The sequence below is a fragment of the Leopardus geoffroyi genome, chromosome A1 (assembly GCF_018350155.1).
Source record: "Leopardus geoffroyi isolate Oge1 chromosome A1, O.geoffroyi_Oge1_pat1.0, whole genome shotgun sequence".
Classification (NCBI taxonomy): domain Eukaryota; kingdom Metazoa; phylum Chordata; class Mammalia; order Carnivora; family Felidae; genus Leopardus; species Leopardus geoffroyi.
In genome coordinates this window covers 132,547,658-132,569,965 of record NC_059326.1, presented here as the reverse complement: position 1 = coordinate 132,569,965, position 22,308 = coordinate 132,547,658, and the positions used below count along the sequence as shown (strand labels likewise).

At 35.4% G+C, this 22,308-nt stretch overlaps 1 protein-coding gene across 2 annotated transcripts in view; it reads left to right on the top strand.

The window, feature by feature from the left end:
* CENPK (centromere protein K) overlaps positions 1 to 22,308 on the top strand; it is a 34,943-nt gene that overhangs the window by 4,184 nt on the left and 8,451 nt on the right. For both annotated transcript variants that reach the window (XM_045494780.1, XM_045494791.1), the window contains exons 2-5: positions 3,274 to 3,424; positions 5,501 to 5,557; positions 9,039 to 9,111; positions 12,490 to 12,536. In XM_045494780.1, coding sequence (XP_045350736.1) covers positions 3,308 to 3,424; positions 5,501 to 5,557; positions 9,039 to 9,111; positions 12,490 to 12,536 — 294 coding nt within the window. In that variant the 5' untranslated portion in view covers positions 3,274 to 3,307. The remainder of the gene's footprint in view (positions 1 to 3,273; positions 3,425 to 5,500; positions 5,558 to 9,038; positions 9,112 to 12,489; positions 12,537 to 22,308) is intronic.

Below are 22,308 nucleotides of genomic sequence, written 5' to 3'. Positions count from 1 at the left end.
AGAGCCCGACGCGGGGCTCGAACTCACGGACCGCGAGATCGTGACCTGGCTGAAGTCGGACGCTTAACCGACTGCGCCACCCAGGCGCCCCTAAACCACAATTTCTTTATCCATTTATCAGTTGATGGACATTTAGGCTATTTCCATAATTTGGCTATTGTTGAGAGTGCTGCTATAAACATTGAATGTTTATGTATTTTTTGAGAGAGAGAGAGACAGAGCATGAGCTGAGGAGGGGCAGAGAGAGAGGGAGACACAGAATCTGAAGCAGGCTCCAGGCTCTGAGCTGTCAGCACAGAGCCCAATGGGGGCTCGAACTCACGAGCTATGAGATCATGACCTGAGCCAAAGTCAGATGCTTAACCAACTGAGCCACCCAGGTGCCGCTGTTTCATACATTTCTTAATGTATTTCTTTTTTTTTTTTTTTTTAATGTTTTATTTACTTTAAGACAGAGATAGAGACAGAGCATGAGTGGGGATGGGGCAGAGAGAGAGGGGGACACAGTATCTGAAGCAGGCTCCAGGCTTTGAGTTGTGAGCACAGAGCCTGACGTGGGGCTCAATCTCAGGAACTGTGAGATCATGACCTGAGCCGAAGTTGGATGCTTAACCAACTGAGCCACCCAGGCGCCCCTCTTAATGCTTTTCCCCATTCTCATTCACAGCTGATGACCTTAGTTAACATTTCCCTGAGAAAAGAGAAGCAGTCCAAATAGAACTTCCATAAAATCCTATCAACACATCTACTCACCTGCTTGCAATCCTCCTACATTTCCATTAAAATGGATGAACTATGTATACTTCTATCTCTTTTCTTTAATGTTTGTTTTTGAGAGAGAGAGGCAGAGAGAGAGGGAGATACAGAATCCAAAACGGGCTCCAGGCTCTAAGCTGTCAGCACAGAGTCCAATATGGGGCTCAAACCCACGAACTGTGATATCATGACCTGAGCCAAAGTCGGACGCTTAACTGACTGAGCCACCCAGGTACCCCTATATAGACTTCTATCTTAAATCAGTCTCTCTACTTAGGTGTTAAATTCCATTCTTTTTCTCTTGCAACTCCTGCAATATTTCCTTCTGTGTCATTTAAGTGCTCTGTTTTCTCCTGACTTAAAAAAAAGTCTTTCTTGACCCCATATCACCCTCCAGCTGTTTTCCTTTAGAGAAAAAAATTGTTGAAAATATTTTATATTACTAGGTATGTACAGTTCCTTGCCTTCTGTTCTCTCTTGAATACACTCCATTCATGCTTTTACTCCCACCATTCTACTGAAACTCCCTTATAAAGGCCTCCAGTTTTGTGTATTTATTCCATTGAAATTGTGATAAATTATCCTAAGACTTAGAGGTTTATTATGTTCAGCAGTTCTTTGCATCAAGAATTCAGACAGGATATAGTAGGACAACTTGTCAATTGCTCTGCAATGTCTATGCCCTTGTCTAGAAGTCTCAAAGTCTGAGGGGTGAATCATCAGAATGTTCATGTGCATGTCTAATTGTTGATGCTAGCTTTTGGCTGGGAACCTCAGTTCCTTTCTGTGGGCTTCACCATTAGTCTCTTCATTTGTGCCAGTTTGGGGTGACTGGGCGGGTCAGTCAGTTAAGCGTCTGACTTCAACTCAGGTCATGATCTCCCAGTTTGTGAATTCGAGCCCCACTCTGTGCTCTCTGCTGTCGGGGGGAGCCCACTTCAGATCCTCTGTCTGTCTGTCTGTCTGTCTCTCTCTCTCTGCCCCTCCCCATTCACACGTGCTCACTTGCTGTCAAAAACATTAAAAAACAAACAAACAAACAAACAAACATTTGTACCAGGCTTCTTCACAGCACGGTTGCTGGTTTATAAGGGTGAATGTTCTGAGACAGAGGTGTAAGTGCTATGGCCTTTTATGACTTAGTTTTGGAAGTCACTTCCATTATATTCTATTCGTGAAGGCAGTTAGAAAGTCATACTCAGGTTCATGATGAGGATAAATAGTCTCTGCCTCTGGACAGGGAGTAATAACCTGGAATATGGCTGTGACTCTTTTTGGAAAATACAGTCCTCTATCCATATTACTAAGTAAATTGTCAGTTCTCTGTTTTTATCATACTTGTCCTATCTCTGGTATTTGATACTTCATCACTCCTTTCTTTAATACTTTCTTACTTTGAATTTCAGGTTATCATACTCTTAATTTTCTTTTCACCTTATTATTGAGTGCTCCTTCTCAGACTCTTTCAGTGGTTCCTGTTTATTATTCTTTCCAGGTCTGGACCTCTTCTCATTTCTGTCTGTACGCTCTTGCTTTTGTAATCTCACCTAGCCTTGTGGCTTTACATATCTTGTATGGTGATGACTCAAATTCTAGCTCAAAACTTTCCCTTGAACTCCATACATGTACATTCAGTTGCTTAATCAGCATCTGCACTAATAGACACCTTATATTTAGCAAGTACAAAATTGAATTTTTAATCATTACCTTCTCATATCTAGCTGCTTCTGTTTCTTCCACTGTCTTCACTATCTCAGTACCCAACTGGCAGCTCCATCTTTCCATTTGCTTACCTAAACTTTTTTAATAACAAAAGTTGCTTGGATCATTGCAATAGCTTTCTAACTGACTTTCCTGTTTCTGTCCTTATTGCCTGTTGTTAACCAGAGTTGTGCTGTTAAAATATAATTCAATTTATGTCATTTTTCCATTGAAAACCCTTTAATCGTTTATCATCTCAGCTGAAGTCCTTAAAATAGCCTAGAAAGCCCACATAATCTAATTGCTAAATCTCTCAACCTCATCTTGTGTTCTCTGCCTTACTTTGCTCCAATCACACTGGCTGCTTTACTGCTCTAGGAACATGACCATCATACTCCTGCCCCAGGGCCTTTGCACTGGCAATTCCTGCCTGGAGCCTCTTCCTCTAAATATCCCCATGTCTCACTTTCTTATCTCCTTCATGTTTTTTGCTCAATCGTTAACTTCTCAATGACCTTAAATGACCACATTATGTGAAATTACATTACCCCTACCCAAGCATGTCCTATTTTATTCCCTGTCTTGCTTTCCTACATAAAATTATTTCCACTTATAAATTGATATATATATTATATCTATTTCCACTTATATAACTGGTTTATTGTCTCTTTATTTTAACTAGAATATAAGTTCCATGGTAGGGAAGGATTTTTACCCATTTTGTTCACTCTTACATGTTTAGTTCCTAGCTTACTATCTGGCAGGTGATAGGTGTTCAAGAAATTATTGTTAAATGAATAAATATTTTTACTTCAGGTTTTCTTATAAGGCTAAAAAAATCACAAGGCACATGTCAGTGAATCAGCAAGATCTAGACCCAGATAGTAGTACAGATATGGAAGATGTTACAAATGCTGAAGAAGAACTTATTAAGGAATGTGACGAAATGTGGAAAGACATGGAAGAAGTAAGTACCAAGAGGTCAAAGTGATATATATATTAATTACTATAAGATTTCTTTCCATTTCAATAATAGACTTAAGAAAAATAATTATGTTGGGTCCTGAAAGCTGTTATGTTATACAGTAAAAATTTATATAGCTTTTAAACCTGTAAGCATTTATTCAAGAAACTTTATGCCAGGTGAGCTCTAGAAAGAGAAAAAATTATGGCAATCCCTGCCCTCAAGGAGATTGTCATGTAATAGAGACCATTGCTTTTATGTTAGAAGTATTGTGGTGGAAATACAAAGACTACTTAAAACGAGTAGTAAACCTAGATAGAAAGGGTCAAGGATAGCTTTCTAAAGGCAGTAATAACTGAATTAATTTCTAAAGGATAAATAGAAATTAGCTTCTGAAAGTAGGAGAGGTATATAAAGCAGAAGGAACAAAATATGTAAGGTTGGAAGAGTTTAGAGAACTTTAGATAGAATATTATGGCTTTGTAAGTTCGGAGGAGATTGACCTGTGGAGTGAGGCTGGAAATATAATTAGGAGCAAGAACATGAAGGATTTTGTTGAGTTTGTACTGTGGGGAGCAATTAAAGCATTATAAACATGAATCTTTTGGAAAAGATGCAGTTTGGGAAAATTGCTTGGTTGTTTTGAAGACAATGGAATATAGAAGATTGAGACTGCAGATAGAAGAAGTATTTAGGAGGCTCTAGTACTTACTAATCCTGATAAGAAATACTGTAGGGCCATATCCTATCACTGCATATAGAAGGAGGACTTAGGAGATACTAAGGAGATAGGGCCAAAATGAGTGGAACTTAATTGTTGTGAAACAGAGGGAAATTATGAATACTTTCAGGTTTCTGGTTTGGGCCACTAGGAGGTTGGTCAGGTTATTTCCTAAGATAGAGAGTAGAGAAGTGGTGAGGACACATAATTATGGAGTTTGGGTGAAAATATGAATTAATATAGAAAATGTTGTCTTTGAAATGTTGAGTTAGTGAGTATCACTTCTGGTACACTACTGTGTGTTGGAAAAGTTTTTTCTACTCAAAATAGCATAATGTGTGAAACAGGCCGCAAACTTTTCTTATCCCATTCTTTGCAGTAAGATTTTAGATTAAGGCAGGTTATTATTTGTTTTTTGTCCCCTTTTTTCTTTTTTAAAATTATTTTTTCATGTAAATCCTTGGTACTCTGATTATAGTGTATTTTCAAGATAATTTAAATAATTCCTTTTTATGCTTTTGACATTTTTTCAGTATAGAAATTTGAATTTAAAAATAATTTTTTTAAAAGATACTGCAACTAGAAATAAGTACACAAGTAAAATTTAAATTACCCATATTTTCAATCATATAATCACTGTTAATGGTTGTAGATTTTTTTTGAATGGAACAAAAATGATGTCTCCTGAAGGCTTTATTTTCCTATGATCTTAACCATTTTCTTATCTCTTTTGTTGTTTTTCTATGGTGCTTTCCTTCCTGTTCTCTTATTTCCTATTTTCCCATTACCTAGCTTCTAATTTACCCTAGCTATGTTTGTATTTTTTTGTCCTTATTTCTTATGCTCATTATTTCATTCTATACAGAATATAGAATATCTAATATCCCCTTTTACTTTTGATATATTGACCGTGAGACCTGTTTGGATGCCTTCATGATCCTCTTGCCTGTAAAGTCAGGAACTTGAGGTGCCTGGGTGACTCAGTTGGTTAAACCTCGGACTGTTGATATTGGCTTAGGTCATGATACTGCGATTGATCATGACGTTGAGCCCTGATCCTGCTTGGGATTCTCTCTCTTTCTCTGTCTCTGTCTCTGCCTCTGTCTCTCTCTCTCTCTCTCTGTCTCTCTCTCTCTCCTTCCTCTCTCTGGCTCATGCATACAATCTCTCTCAAATAAGTAAGTAAACATTTTTTTTTAAGTGAGGAACTTAAACTCTTCTCTTAAATCAGATATTTGTATAATATTACATTGATATAAAAGAAAGGGAATTGTTTGTTATATATAAAAGGTTATAGTATGTGAATCATTTTTATTTACTTGCTTTGTTTTGTTGTTTTATTTACTTTTTAAATGAAGTGTCAGAAAAAATTATCACTTGTTGGAACTGAGACACTCACTGATTCAAATGCTCAGGTATGAATCCTTTTTTTTCTTCCTAAAAATAGTTAAGTTTAATGTATTGTGTTTTGGATAAGAATATTATTTGTCTATATTAACCCACATATAATAGCTTTGTTGATACCCATATGCTTAATCATTTGGAAAATATTATTTCTGATTTAAGAGAAGTATTGTAAATACTTTTTGAATGAACTATTATAAATATATTGTATTTACTATATATATTTACTCTAAATAAATATATTTAAATAAGGAATATTTTCTTTATTATTTATCTCTTAACAGTTACACATATATTTAACTGTTGAGTGAATAATTGCAATTAAGGTACCTTATTAATAATTAGAACACATGTTGTCCTACTTTGTGTTAGGTACAGTAGCCAGTTTGTTTTCTTTTTTTTTTTTTACTATATGTGTAGAACCTTAACTGACTTCACTGATGCTTAAACAAAGATTAAGATATCTATTTTAATAGAGCCCTAAAGAATTGGTTTAGGAATATACCAAAGGAAGAATGCAACAGATTAAGAATTTAAAATATGACAAAGATGATAGTGCCCATTTGTGGAAAAGGATGAATTGTTAATAAGTAATAGGGGTACAACTAGTTATCTGTTTGGAAGAAAATAAAATTGGAGCTTTGTCTTTCATTACATAAACATATATTCTAGATAGATTGCCATAGAAGTCTTATAAGAAAAGTTAGGAGACTATTTGTGCCGTCTAGGGACAGGAGAAACTTCTTGGCTAAAAGTAGAAACCAAGAAAGTATAAAAGAAAACTTAGATGTATTTGACATTATAAAAAATTAGAAGTTTTAGTGATAATTCTAAAGAACAAAGTCAAATATACAAATGATTCTAAAGAAAGTTTTCTTTTTTTTTTTTTAATTTTTTTTTTCAACGTTTATTTATTTTTGGGACAGAGAGAGACAGAGCATGAACGGGGGAGGGACAGAGAGAGAGGGAGACACAGAATCGGAAACAGGCTCCAGGCTCTGAGCCATCAGCCCAGAGCCTGACGCGGGGCTCGAACTCACGGACCGCGAGATCGTGACCTGGCTGAAGTCAGACGCTTAACCGACTGCGCCACCCAGGCGCCCCTAAAGAAAGTTTTCTAAAACTTGTAGGAGCATGTCAGAAAGTGTAAGAACTAATTGAAAGTACTCCTGAGTTCCAAATCATGCACTTTACTTTTAAAAACCAGTTCATTTTGTTACAAGGGCAGCAGGTGAGGAAGGTGTGTGTGTGTGTGTGTGTGTGTGTGTGTGTGTGTGTGTGCGCGCGCGCGCGCGCGCCTGCCAGCAGTAAGCTGCAGTTGGGGATTCATGCGCTTCATGGCCTATTAGAGCAGCAGACAATTGAAGTCAGAAGCAGAGCCGTTTCACAGAGTGAGATGTAATACAGAAGCTTTTTTGAGGGCCTTTTTCTTCCTACTTATTTTTCATTCAGATTGTAATCAAGCTTACATGTGAACTATTAGTAATTTAAGTTTCTTTTGTGTCATTCAGTGTAAAACTAATTTGAAAAAAATATAGATTATGCAAAATATTTAGGCACTGTTCACAAAACACAAAATATGATATCATTTGAAAAGGAATAATGGCCTTGATTGATTATAACAATAATAAAAATAAAAATCTATGAGCATAATAATACTGAATAATAATGAGAGTAAGAGAGATAGAAAAAGAAGGAAAAACTAATGTGTCACTTTTGGAAGTGCCTATCATATCAGGTCAGGTCTTCCATGTAAAAATGTCTAATCAAGAATTAAGCCATCTTTTATTTTAAAAATGTTGCATTTATCAATAAATGCAGAGTTCTGTTATAAAGTATAAAACTGAATATTGTATTTGAAACAGCATTATACAGTAAATAAGCTATCATCTGGTTTTCTTGGGAAACGTGGTTCTTATATCATAGAAATTGAGACCTAGTGAATCAGAATCACTAGGGATTGGACCTGTAAGTTTCCTGAATAATTTTTTGTGCAGTGAACCAAACAAACACTGATTTAGGTGGAAGTGCTTATATAGTTGTAAAGAATCAGGATCCTGAGATAGTCAATAATAACATTATCTGAGGGATCCACAAAATATCTTCTATTGGGCACCTGGGTGGTTCAGTTGGTTACACGTTCGACTCTTGATTTCGGCTCAGGCCATGATCTCACAATTCGTAAGCTTGAGCCCCGTGTTGGGTTCTACACTGACAGCGTGGAGCCAGCTAGGGATTGTCTCTCCCTCTCTCTCTCTCAAAAATAAATAAATAAACTTAAAAAATATATCTTCTCCTATTGTGTTGAGGGTTCCCCAGATTACTTTCAGGAGTAATTCACAGGACTCACAGTAATTCATAGGAGGACTCACAAAACTTAGTGTGTACTATATTCATGGCTGAGATATACTATGTTAAAAGGATACAGAGTAAAATCAGCAAAGTGAAAAGGACCATGGGGTGAGGTCCAGAGGAAACCAGATACAAGCTTTCAGGAGTCCTTTTTTATTGGAGTCATCCAAGATATGCTTAATTCCCCCAAGGAGTTGTGACTGTGTGAAATGTTTTCTGCCATGGAACCTCATTAGACTCAGCGACCAAGGTGTTTTGTGAGAGCTAGTCACATAGACACCCTCTGCCTAGCAGTTATCAAAATACCAGGCTTCCAGAAGGAAAGCAGGTGTTCAGCTTCAGTCATATTCCTTACAAAAACAGTTTAGACACAATGAGTCACTTAACAGGTTGGTGGGAATGATCTCAAAATACAAGTTCCAGATGCCAGTCAAGAGCCAACTTTGAAAGCAAACCTTTAAATAATCTCAGGCTTGCTTTGTTTACTCTTATCTGCATACCTATTAATTTTAAAGAGCATCTTTAAAGCAAATTTATCTTTTTTAAAGTAAACCCTACTCCCACCATGGGGTTCAAACTCATGACCCCAAGATAAAAGTTGCATGCACTACGGATGGAGCCAGCTAGTGAATAATTGCAATTAAGATACCTTATTAATAATTAGAACACATGTTGTCCTACTTTGTGTTAGGTGCCCCTAAAGCAAGTTTGTCTAAAAATTATTGGCAAGAAATACCATCTTATGTTCTTAAAGATTTTATTTTTAAGTAATCTCTGTACCCAACATGGGGCTCAAATTCACAACCCCAGGGTCAAGAGTTCCATGCTCCACTGACTGAGCCAGACAGGTGCCCCTATATTTTTATAGTAGTATTTAGGAAATAAAAGTAATATGGTTAGGTCCTTTTATTTTAGGTTGAGTGGTAAAGTAGAATTGAAAACTTCTTAAGACTTGAACTATAATTAGTATGGCTTAAAGCAGGATTGTGTTTGGAGTGTCAGTTTTTTATAATTTGGATGGCTCTTATGTTAGCCATTTATGTTAGGAATTTGTGTTAAAGTATTAAGAATGTCTACACTTTCATGAATATCTATAAAAATTCTGTAAGAAATGACTTTGTTTTATGATTTTTTTTATAGCTGTCATTATTAATTATGCAAGTGAAATGTTTGACTGCTGAACTCAGTCAATGGCAGAAAGAAAATCCTGAAAGTAAGGTTCTTATTTTTACGTTTATATTTTTTTAAACAAATTAATGGCAAATTAATTCAAGGATAATTTCAAGGTCTATCTAGCCTTGTTGAAATTGCCTAAACTTTTCTTTCATTTGTATACATTATTTTGTGCTTATTTTGGTATTATAGATGAATATATTTGTTTGATATAATAATCTTAAATTATCATAACCATCATTTGATCATCATAGATACTATGCCACACGCGCAAGAGAAACTGTAAATTGTTTCTTAATGAATGAAACATACCTAGTGGAAGAGAAAAGTTATTTTAGATACTTATTTATATAAGGGCCACATGGATTGTATGTTGCCTTGTGATCTGTCCAATGGGGACCAGCTATATATTTCCCTTTAGTCAAGAAATAGAAAATGGCTTAAATATCTGCAGTTAAAATACCCAGCGAGGAGATCTTTTTTTATTAGGAAAGCTTACTTTTCTCTGTGCCACATATATGTGTGTATTTGGTATTCTATATGGATTGTATCCTCTTTCTTTTAACATCTCCCTTCTTTCTCCTGCCCATTTGCCACCTTTCCTTTAGCTCCTCCCACTTCCCTTTTTAGTCTCCTTTGTAGGCTTACTGTTCTCTATCCCAGTTGTTGGGATTCTTCTATTCATTCTCTTTCGAGATAATTTCATCTACATTCTTGGTTTTAACTACTATATTCATGCCCACCACTGTTCCACATCTTTATTATCACATAGTAGTCTTTTTAATTTTAGCACTTGATATGTACATATATAATCTATTTTTAATTTGTATTAAACTATATTCTATTGCCTCCTCAGCATTATATTGAGCATCTCAAACGCTGTTCATATTCTGCTGTTAAAATTTGCTATTTTTTTGGAGGGCTGTGCTCAGCAGTTTTAACTTCCTACTCTACATGCTACTCCAGGATTATATTTTCTGCTTTTGTTTTTATGTTATACCTGTATTAATGACTTCTGTATAAGTTTGCTAGAGCTGCCATAACAAAGTACTATGGACTGGGTTGCTTACACAAAATAAATTAATTTTTTCACAATTCTGGAGGCTAGAAGTCCAAGATCAAGGTGTTGGCAAGGTTGTTTTCTTCAGAAGCCTCTCTTTTTGGCTTGTAGATGGTCATCTCCCTGTGTCTTCACATGGTCGCCTGTCTGTATCCTAATCTCTTTCTATAAAGATGCCAGTCATAATGGAATAGGGCTCACCCTAATGATCTCATTTTAACAGAATCACATTTTTAAAGACCCAGTTCCAAATACAGGCACATTTTAAGGTACTGAGGATTAGAACTTCAAAATACGAATTTTGGTGGGGAGGAGGAGGACACAATTTTCGTAACAGCTTCCAAATCTATGTATCCAAGCCAGACTTATTTGTAACATCACACTAACGTATCTCTCTACTTTCTTGTTATCTTTTCTAAAATATTCTATAGACACCTGAGATTTATGAATTGATCTCTATTCTCTGATCCATTGAATGGAATTTATTTGATCAGCTATAAACTTAAGAGTCCTTCTAGGTTCTTCTTTTTTCATGTATCGCATATAGCCAATCATGAAATATTGAACCCTACTGCCACACATTTACTTTAGGCCTTCATTACCAATCCACTAGTTTATTATAATAGTCTTTCTTACGTCTTGTTCAAGATTTTTTTTTTAAATGTCTATTTATTTTTGAGAGAGAGAGTGTGAGCAGGTGAGGTGCAGAGAGAGAAGGAGACAGAGGATCGGAAGCAGGCTCCGTGCTGTGCTGCTTTGTAGTTTTGTAGTTTTCATCACAGTCTTTTGCCTCCTAGGTTAAATTTATTCCAAAGTATTTCATTCATTTTGATGCTATATATCAGGGAATTTTCTATTTTTGTTTTTCTTATCATCATCCCTTATGTGCACATTTTGAACTGGTAACACCAAACACACAGGCTGATCCACAGGTCAAATAACCACTTTGCTTAAGGTTGCCAGTCCCATAGACTGCCCCACTGAAAGGATTTAAAATATCTTTATATTCTTAGAAGCTGCTATATATTGTATGGGCTTAAATAATTATGTGAATCAATATTGAGATACTACTCATGGCCACAGTGGACAAGAGGGAGATTATGAACTTTACATTTTTAAAATCCTTCTCATTGCATTTATTGAAATGATTTGGGAGCCATCCTGGGGCTGCCAGTAATCAGTTCTAGTATATGTCCTATGAAGCACGTGTCGTAAGCTCTTTCCTGTCAGAAGACCCTGTAGAATAGTAGATAGATTAGAAAGTTTTCAGTAGCATATCATTAGAGAAATTTTAAATAGTACTTTATTAGGAAAGGTAAACTTAAAGTACAAAGGTTGAACTTTTCTAAATATAAGGATTAAATTTTGCTATACAAAATTAAAATGGAATGTTAGTTGATACTCATGAACTGGCAAAAATTGTAGAAGAGTTTATTGTATCTTTTGCTGTTTCTTATTGCTAATAGTAAGTTTTTAGAAAAGAATTTGGTATTCTATATTAAAATTCAAAATATGCTTTTCCTTCTGTGGAATTCCGTTTCTGAGAATTTATCCTCCCCAAATGAAAGCACTAGTACATAAAGACATAAATTTAGAAATGCTACAGTCATTGTTTTTTGTGGCTGAAAGTTAGGTTCAAAGTTAATGTTTCATCAGTACTGATATTACTCAATACACTTTGTATATTCACCCTGTGGAATATTATGGAGTGATTAAAAATTATGGATTAGACTTACATCAGGATAGAAACAATTTCCATGGGGTTTTTGTTGAGTAAAAATAAGAATAATATGTATGATATCCCCTTCTCATAAAACCAACAATAACAAAATGAATAACCCTTGCATGTGTGTGTGTAGATAATATACATGTACATATACGTGCATAGGATCATATAATTACAGAGAGATATATTTAGGGAAACAGTATAGATTATTAATTTTTTTAAGTTTATTTTGAGAGAGAGAGAGAGAGAGTGAGCCTGAGTGAGGGAGGGGCAGAGAGAGAGCGAGGGGGAGAGAAAATCCCAAGTAGGCTTTGTGCTTTCAGTGCATAGCCTGACATGGGGCATGATCTCAAGAAGCATGAGATCATGACTTGAGCTTAAGTCAAGAGTTGGACGCTTAACCAACTGTTTTTGAGGATTTAGAAAACAAAACCCAAAAATGTATAAATGTCATGTTTGTCTAAAATTATATATTGGTTATATATATTGTCTAAAATTATGTATTGATTATATATGTAAAGGTGTTAATTAAGGAAAGAGAAAGAGATATCTTAGAAGCCACAAAATCAAATTCTTTATATTTGAGAGTTAACTCACCATATATATAATTTTGGCCTGTTTTTTTTCTGCAGTAGTTCCTCTGAATGAAAAAGTTCTAGTAACATTAGGAGAAGAAGAGGTAAGTAACTTAAGGAATTGGTAGTAACCCTAATTAACTTATAACTAGAAGTATTTGGGGTAAGTTCATGACATCAGAAGCAGAATGAAACCACTTTAAAGCCATATTAATTTTTTTATTTTGATTTTAATTATGTCTGTTGAACAGAATATTTGAAATAATTTGAATTTTGTATCACCAATTTGTATATTAGAACTGTGTTTAAAATTAGTGTTTAATATGTAAACTTCATGGTTGTGCTTAATTTTCACTTGATTAAACTCTTCATAATGAAAGTGAAAACATTAAACATAGTTAGATGATCCTAATATATGTATGTCCTCAAAACATAATATACATGTCAATAAAGACTTTAAGTGTAAGTCCATTAAGTCAAAGTATAGGAAAGAAGATAGAAGCAAACAAGAATTTTAAGTAAGGATGTAGTGCATGGAAAGAAATAAGTATCAGTGTGTCTAGAGATAGAAATAGTGATGAAAAAAGAGATTATCTGTAAATAAACATTTTAAAAAAAATTTAAAAAGGAGCACCTGGATGGCTTAGTCAGTTGAGTGGCTGACTTCGGCTCAGGTCATGATCTCATGGTTTGTGAGTTTGAGCCCTGCATCGGGCTCTGTGCTGACAGCTCAGAGCCTGGAGCCTGCTTCAGATGCTGTGTCTCCCTCCCTCTCTCTGCCCCTCCCCCACTTGTGCTCTGTCTCTCTCTCTCTCAATAAATAAAAAAAATTAAATAAACAGTAAAAAAGAAAAGAACCAATCAGAGAACAAGAGCCTTTGTAAATGAAAACATACCTGAAATAAATACAAAAAGGTTGGTGATTATAGGCATGGAAATCTACAGAGTAAGGATGGCAAAAAAAGGAATATTGCAATAATAGAAGAGAACTATCTTATCAACTCAGAAGTACAAAATACAACCAGTAGAAGTTCCAAATTAAAAAAAAAAAAACACAAAAACAAATGGAGGGGGGCGTGCCCAGGTGGCTCAGTCAGCTAAGCTGTAGACTCTTGATTTCAACTCAAGTCATGATCTCCTAGTTCAGGAGTTTGAGCCCCACATTGGGCTCTGTGCTGGTAGTGCAGAGCCTGCTTGGGATTCTCTCTCTCCCTCTCTTTCTCTGCACCTCCCCCACTTGTCTTTGTGCCATCTCTCTCTCTCTCTCTCTCTCTCTCTCTCTCTCAAAAATAAATAATATTTTAAAAAAATGGAAGTGAAGAAATAATAAATAATACATGAACATTTTCCCAGAATGAAAGATAATATTTCTTTTTCATATTGAGAAGAGTCACCAAATTTTCAATATCATGAAAAAAAAAATGACACATGGGCTAATGTTCCACCATAATTTTCCCTTTGGTAGTAGCCCTAAGGCTAGCAGTTCTGGTTTGAACTGACTGAAATACAAACTAGATACAGTACCAGCCTTGGCCTTAACACTCTGCTTTCATTTTAATTGTTACAGATAAAAATAACAAAGGGCTTGAATAATTAGCTTGTTTCTCATTATTTTGTATTTCCTTATACATGCAGTTAGCCAAGTGTCTGAGAATTTTTTCTGTTATTTCTAAATTTCATTGACTACTTCTGCCTGCAGTTATTATTTTTTTAATGTTTATTTATTTTTGAGACAGAGACAGAGTGTGAGTGGGGGAGGGGCAGAGAGAGAGGGAGACAGAGAATCCAAAGCCAGCTCCACACTCTGATCTGTCAGCACAGAGCCTGATGCGGGGCTCGAATTCTCGAACCGTGAGATCATGACCTGAGCCAAAGTTGGACACTTAACCGACCGAGCCACCCAGGCACCCCTGCCTGCAGTTATTGATCACGTTGTGGCTGTTGTCTTCTATCTTTGTTGACTTGGTATAAACATTAGGCATCAGATTCATCATTCCCTGCCCCATTAACCTTCTTTTTCCCACCTAGTGCTTCCATTGTGTTTTGGTGAGCTGGGGTCATTATAGCAAATCCCACTTGTGTTGCCATTCGTGTCAAGGTTTTCCCCCAGACCACTGTCAGGTCTGGTGATTTGCTAAATGGGCTCACAGAACACAGAAAAGCTATTGTAGTCATGGTTACAGTTTATTTCCGTGAGAAGACACAGATTAAAATGAGCAAAGGGAAAACACACATGGACTAAGTTTATAGGAGTCCTTATCTAATGGAGTTGCATGGATGTGTTTAGTTCTCCTTGCAGCTGAATGTGACAAAATGTGCAAAGTGTGGTCAAACAGGGAAGTTCACCTAAGCTTTGTTGTCCAGGGTTTTTTATCCGGAGTCAGTCACTATGCATGTGGGGCTTTCTTGACTGACTTCAGCTACTTGGGCTTCAGCCCTTTAGACCACAATTGCATTCACCATAAATCACATGATTGGAATAGACTCTTTAATAAAACTGGTACCAAGTGACCTAAGGTTCCAGGCATACATAAACCCTTTTTTTAAAAAATAGGCTCCATTCCCAAGTGGGGCTTGAACTCATGACCCTGACATCAAGGGTCACATGCTCTACTGACTGAACCAACCAGACACCCCTACATAAACACTTTTATCAGGTATAATATTACAAGACCTCAGAGGTCATCCTTCAGGAGTCCACCAGGGGCCTATCCTGAAGACAGGCATACTTTGATTACCTCCATTTTATCAGTTTTTTTTTTTTTTAAGGTTTGTGCTTAAATAAATATAAGAAATATTTGCACAACGGCACCTGTCTGGCTCAATAAGAAAAGCATGTGACTCTTGGTGTTGAGGTTGTGAGTTCAAGCCCCATGTTGGGTGTAGAGATTACTTAAAAAATAAAATCTTTTTTTTTTTTCTTTTTAAGTCTATTTTTTTTGAAAGAGAGAGAGAGGGAGACAGAGAGAATGCAAAGCAGGCTCCATGGTCACGATGCAGAGCCCAACACAAGGCTTGATCCCACGACCATGAGATCATGATGAGCCAAAATCAAGAGTCAGATGCTTAACTGAGTGATCCACCCATGGGCCCCAAAAATAAAATCTTAAAAAAAATTTGCCCAACTTAAGGTCAGAAACATTTTTTTTGAATGTTTTAAAATTTTTTAAGTTTCACATTTATGATCCATTTTGTATTCATGTTTTTATATGGAATTAGTTACTGATAAAGTTGTATTTTCTTTCATATGAATACTAATTGTGGGTGTTCTGGAACAAATTGTTAAGAAAATTATATTTTCTTTTTTGAATTTCCTTTGCATGTTTATTGAAAATTAATTGATGGCATATATGTGGATCTATTTCTAGACTCCACATTTATTCTTCATTCTGTGGTTATTTCTCTTCTTTTTTTTCTGTGTGTCTTCTGTCTTTAGGTCAATACCACATTGTTTTAGGGGTGCTTGGGTCAGTCAGTTGAGTGTCATTTCAGGTTTTGATTTCGACTTAGGTCAGGATCCCAGGGTCGTGGGATCGAGCCCAACATTGGGCTCCACCCTGAACAGGGAGCCTGCATGAGATTCTCTCTTTCCCTCTGCCCCTTTTCCCCACTTGTGTGCTCTCTCTCTTTCTCAAAATAAATAAATACAAATTTTTTGAAGATGACGTTGTTTTATTTACTTAAGATTTATAATAAATCTTGAAATAAAATGGGAGTGATTTTCTATCTTTGTTCTTTATCAGAACTGTTTTATATTTTCCTATATATTAGAGTTGGCTGGTCATTCTGTCCCATAATTTTGACTGAGATTTCCCTGATTCTGTAGTTTAATTTGAGGAGCATTGACATCTTTAGCATACTGAGTCTCAATTCAGATCCAGGAGCCCTGTATGATCTCTGCATTTATTTAGGTCTCCATTTGTTTATATTTTTAAGATTTATATCATCAGTGTTTTATAATTCACTATATTAAAAGCTAAAAAAGAAGAAAAGACTTTTAATCATCTCATGAATTCAGAAAGAATGTGACAAATTTCAATATTAATTCTTGATTTTTTTTTTATTTTAATTTTTTTAAGCACCTCTCCTTCAATAGAAGACTTGAACTCATGACCCCAGGATCAAGAGTCTCATGCACTACCGACTGAGTCAGCCAGGTGTCCCAATTCATGATTTTTTTTAATTAAAAAAAAATTATTTTTTAATGTTTATTTATTATTGAGAGACCGAGGGAGACAGAGCGTGAGCAGGGAAGGAGCAGAGAGAGAGGGAGACACAGAATCCGAAGCAGGCTCCAGGCTCCGAGCTGGCAGTACAGAGCCCAATGTGGGGCTCGAACTCACAAACTGCGAGATCATGACCTGAGCCGAAGTCGGACACTCAACCAACTGAGCCACCCAGGTGCCCCATCCCAATTCATAATTTTTAAAAACAATTTAATAAATTGTAACAGAGATGTGCAGGTCTTATGCATTTTTGTCAAATTCATCCCTTTAGAATTTTGTATTTTTAGTGCTATTAAACTGGTATTCTTTTTTCAGTTGTCAATTATTTATTGCTGGTACATACAAATAAAATTAATATTTATATATTGGTCTTCTATTAGTGAGTATGATAAACCCATTTATTCTAGTAGCCTTTTTGTAGGTGCTCTGAGATTTTCTACATAGCTAGTCATGTCATCTGAGATCAGAGGCATGTGTATTTATTCCTTTCCATCTGGATGCCTTTTATGTTTTCCTTGGCTTACTGTACTGCTCTAGGACTTACAGTAATATAACAAAAGTGGTAGGAATGGACATTTTTGCCTTGTTCCTGACCTTAGTGGCTATTATTCTCTTTTTCATCATTAAGTGTGGTGTTAGCAGTAGGTTTTTCATAGATGCCCTTGCAGAAATATCTTCTTTTTTTTTTTTTTGAGAGAGAGAGAGAGAGTGAACACGTTTGTGCATGTTAGCATGAACTTGGAAGGGGCAGAGGGAGAGGGAGAAAGAATCTTAAGCAGACTCAATGGTCGGCACAAAGCCCGACTCAGGGTCTGATCTCATGACAGTGAGTTGGACATTTAAAAGACTGAACCACCCAGGTGCCCCAGAAATTACCTTCTGTTACAAGTTATAAAATCTTTTCTAAAATCATAAATTATTATTGAATTTTGTCATTTATTTTTTCTGAATTCATAGAGAAGATGAATTCTTTTTAGTCTGTTGATATAATAAATTACATTGATTTAAGCATAGGGTATTATATTAGTTTCATGTATACAATATAATGATTCAACAATTCTATACATTTCTTAGGGCTTATCAAAATAAGTGTACCCTTAATCCCTTTTATCTGTTTTCCCTATCCTTCCATCCACCTCCCCTCTGGAAACCCAATCTGTTATCTATATTTGTTATCTATATCCTTGTTTTCTTTGTTCCTTTGTTTTTTAAATTCCACATATGAGTGAAATCATATGGTATAGTCTTTCTCTGTTTGACTTATTTTACTTAGCAGTATACCTCTAGATCCATCCATGTTGTTACAAATGGGAAGATGTCATTCTTTGTTTATGACTAATAGTCCATAGTATAGATTGTACCATGTCTTCTTTTTTGTTTTTTGTTTTTAAATTTTTTTGATGTTTATTTATTTTTCAGAGAGATAGATAGAGACAGAGCATGAGTGGGGGAGGGGCAGAGAGGGAGGGAGACACAGAATCTGAAGCAGGCTCCAGGCTCTGAACTGTCAGCACAGAACCCAACATGGGGCTTGAACCCACGAACCATGAGATCATGACCTGAGCTGAAGTCTGTTGCTTAACTGACTGAGCCACCCAGGCGCCCCATATCTTTTTTATCCAGTTGTCTATTGAAGGGCACTTCAGTTGTTTTCATGTCTTGGCTATTGTAAATAATGCTACAGTAAACATAGGGATGCATGTGTCTTTTCAAATTAATGTTTTTGTTTTCTTTAGGTAAATACCCAGTAGTGGAATTACTGGATTATGTGGCAATTCTAATTTTAATTTTTTGAGGAATTTCCATACTGTTTCCCACAGTGGCTGCATCAATTTGCATTCCTACCAATAGTGCATAAGGGTTTCTTTTTCTCCACATCCTTACCAACATTTGTTATTTCTTGTGTTTTTGATTTTAGCCATTCTGACAGGTGTGTAGTGAATTGTTTTAATTTGCATTTCCCTGATGATTAGTGATATTGAGCATCTTTTCATCTGTCTGTTGGCTATCTGTATGTCCTTTTTGGAAAAATGATTATTCAGGTCCTCTGCTCAGTTTTAATTGGATTATTTATTTTTGTTGACATTGTGTTGTATAAGTTCTTTACATAGTTAGATTTGAACCCCTTATCAGATATATCATTGGCAAATATCTTCTCCCATTCAGTAGGTTGCCTTTTTGTTTTGTTGATGGTTTCTTTGTGCAAAACTTTTTATTTTGGTGTGGTCCCAAGAGTTTAATTTTGTTTTGTTTTTGTTTTTTTAATGTTTATTTACTTATTTATTTTTAATTTTTTTTAATGTTTATTTATTTTTGAGAGAGAACAGAGCACAAGCGGGGGAGGGGCGGGGGGGAGACAGAATCCCAAGTAGGCTCCAGACTCAGCTGTCAGCACCGAGCCCAACCCAGGGCTCAAACCCACGAATCCTGAGATCGTGACCTGAGCCGAAGCCGACGCTTAACCAACTGAGCCACCCAGGCGCCCCTAATTTTGTTTTTCTTCCCTTGCCAGAGGAGACATGTCTAGAAAAATAATTCTATGGCTCATGTCAAAGAAATTACTTACCTGTGTTTTCTTTTAGAAATTTTATGGTTTTAAGTCTCACATTAAGGTCTTTAATCTATTTTGAATTTATTTTTGTGTATGGTATAAGAATATGGTTCAATTTCATTCTTTTGCATGTAGCTTTCCAGTTTTCCCAACACAATTTGTTGGAGAAATGGTCTTTTTCCCATTGTATATTTTTGCCTCCTTTGTCATAGATTAATTGACCATGAAAGTATGGATTCATTTCTGGACTCTATTCTGTTCCATTGATTTTTATCGGTTTTTGTGCCAGTACCATACTGTTTTGGTTACCACAGATTTGTAGTATATTTTGAAATCTGGGATTGTGATATCGCCAGCTTTTATTCTTTTTCAAAATTGCTTTGGCTGTTTAAGGTTTTGGGGGGGTTCTGTACAAATTTTAGGATCATTTGTTCTAATTCTGTGAAAACTGTTGGTATTTTGACGGGGATTGCATAAAATCTGCAGATTGCTTCGGGTAGTATAGACATTTTAACAATATTGGTCTTCCTGTCCATTAGCATGAAGTATCTTTCCGTTTATTTGTGTCTTTTCCAATTTTTTTTCATCAGTGTTTTATAGTTTTCAGAATATAGATCTTTGGTTGGCCTCATTGGTTAAGTTTATTACTAGTATTTTATTCTTTTTGGTGCAGTTATAAATGGGATTGTTTTCTTAATTTCTTTCGGCTACCTCATTATTAGTGTATAGAAATTCAACAGATTTCTGTATATTAATTTTATATCCTGTGGCTATATTGAATTAATTGACTCAGTACATTGATTTTTTTAATTGGTATTAACTGTTTAATTAGCCATGCATTCCTAGGAAAAACCCACTGTGTAATAATGTTTTTTAATTTATTGACGGACTTCATTTGCTAAAATTTTATTAAGGTTTTTGTATCTATGTTAATGAGAGATACCAGTCTGTGGTTTACTTTTCTTGTGACATCTTTGTTAGGCTTTCATATCAAGCCTAATAGAATGAGTTGAGAAGTATTCTTTCTTCAAAAGAGTTTATATAGAATCAGTATTTTTATTACTTTAAATGTTTGTTAGAATACATAGGTAAAGCCATTTGGAACTGGAGTTTTCTTTATGGGAAAATGTTTAGCCGCAAATTTAGGTTTTTTATGACTCATCAGGTTTTCTGTTTTTCTCTGAAGGAGTGGTATAGTTTGTGTCTTTTAAAGAACTTGTACATCTCATCTAATTTGTCCAGTTTATTAAATTTGTTCATAATATTTCCCCATTACCATTTTAATGTTTATAGTAATGTCACCTCTCTTGTAACTAATGTTAATAATTTTTGTTCTTTTTTCTCTTGTAATTAGCATGGGTGATTTTGTTGACCTTCTCAAAATACCAACTTTGGGTTTCTTTGATTTTTTTCCCTCAGTTTTCTTTTTGTTTTTCTATATCATTGATTTAAGGTTTTTTTAGTCATTATTTTTTCTTCAGTTTACTTTTGATTTTATTTGCTCTTTTTCTTATGGTAGAAGTTGTCATTAATTTGAGAGCTTTCATTTTTCTCATATAGGCTTTTAGTTCTGTAAATTCTCATTTGAGTACTGCTTTTGTTTCACCCCAGAAATTTTTATTTTGTTTTTATTTTCAAATAGTTCATAATAATTTCTTATATTCTTACAGATTATTACTTTTTTGATTCATGGATGATTTAGAAGTGTGTTTTTAGTATTCAAACATTTGCAAATTTTTCCTGTTACTTTTCTCTTATTTATTTTTAATTTAATTCTATTGTTAGATCATATTTAACGTAATATCAGTGTGGTTGCTTTGAAATCTTTGTACTTCATTTTTCTTTCCTATGTGGATTACCTTTTCTCTGTTCCTGTTTTCCTCTCTTTCCAATTTCTTGAATTGTGTATTTTTAAAAATAAAACCATTTTATTTACACTATTGATTTATTTGGTTATTTCTCCCCTTTTTGTGGTTTCGCTAAGGTTTATTTTTTTTTATTTTTTTATTTTTTTTAAATTTTCTTTTTCAACGTTTCTTTATTTTGGGGACAGAGAGAGACAGAGCATGAACGGGGGAGGGGCAGAGAGAGAGGGAGACACAGAATCGGAAACAGGCTCCAGGCTCTGAGCCATCAGCCCAGAGCCTGACGCGGGGCTCGAACTCACGGACCGCGAGATCGTGACCTGGCTGAAGCCGGACGCTTAACCGACTGCGCCACCCAGGCGCCCCTCGCTAAGGTTTATAATAGACATCTTTTATTTATTTATTTGTTTGTTTACATTTTTATTTTATTTTTGGGAGAGATAGTGGGAGTGGGAGAGGCAGAGAGAAAGGAGGATAGAGGATCCGAAGTGGGCTCCAGGCCGACAGCAGTGAGCCTGATGTGGGGCTCGAACTCACAAACTGAGAGATACGACCTGAGCCAAAGTTGGATGCTCAACTGACTAAGCCACCCAGATGCCCCTATAATAGACAACTTTAAATTGTCACTGATTTAGATGTATAAAAAGCTCAGGTAAACTCTTGACATCAAGAAAGTGGAATACTAGCTAATATGTTAAAAAAACAAAAAGATACTAGAAAAAAAATCCAGATGTTCTTGTAATTTGCTGTAGCAACACAGAGTTCTTTTGGTGTTCCTCAAATACCTCACACATATTCTTGCCTCATTGCCTTTGTACCTACAATCTTTCTGTGTGGAACATTCTTTTGCTAGATATTGTCAGTGTCATATCTCTTGTCTTTATCTGCTGTGATACTCTTAACCTGATCAGAGAGGTCTCTCCCTATCATATTACCTAAAAGAGCCATTCCTGCTCCTCATTTCTGTGTTCCTATTTTGACTTTTTTTTTTTTTTTTTTTTCATGATACTGATTGCTCTCTGCAGTTATATATTTGCTTGTTTGGATTCTCCTGTTTGTTCATCTTTGAATCCTTGACTCTCTCAACTATGCCTGGTAGTCAATGATCAATAAATATTTGTTAAATGAATGATAATCATTCATGTTTGTTTCTGTATAGTCTTCTTAGAAAAGACACCTAATCTCCCTGATTATTGAAAACTTAATCATTTAATTGGATTTTAGTGTGAAATTC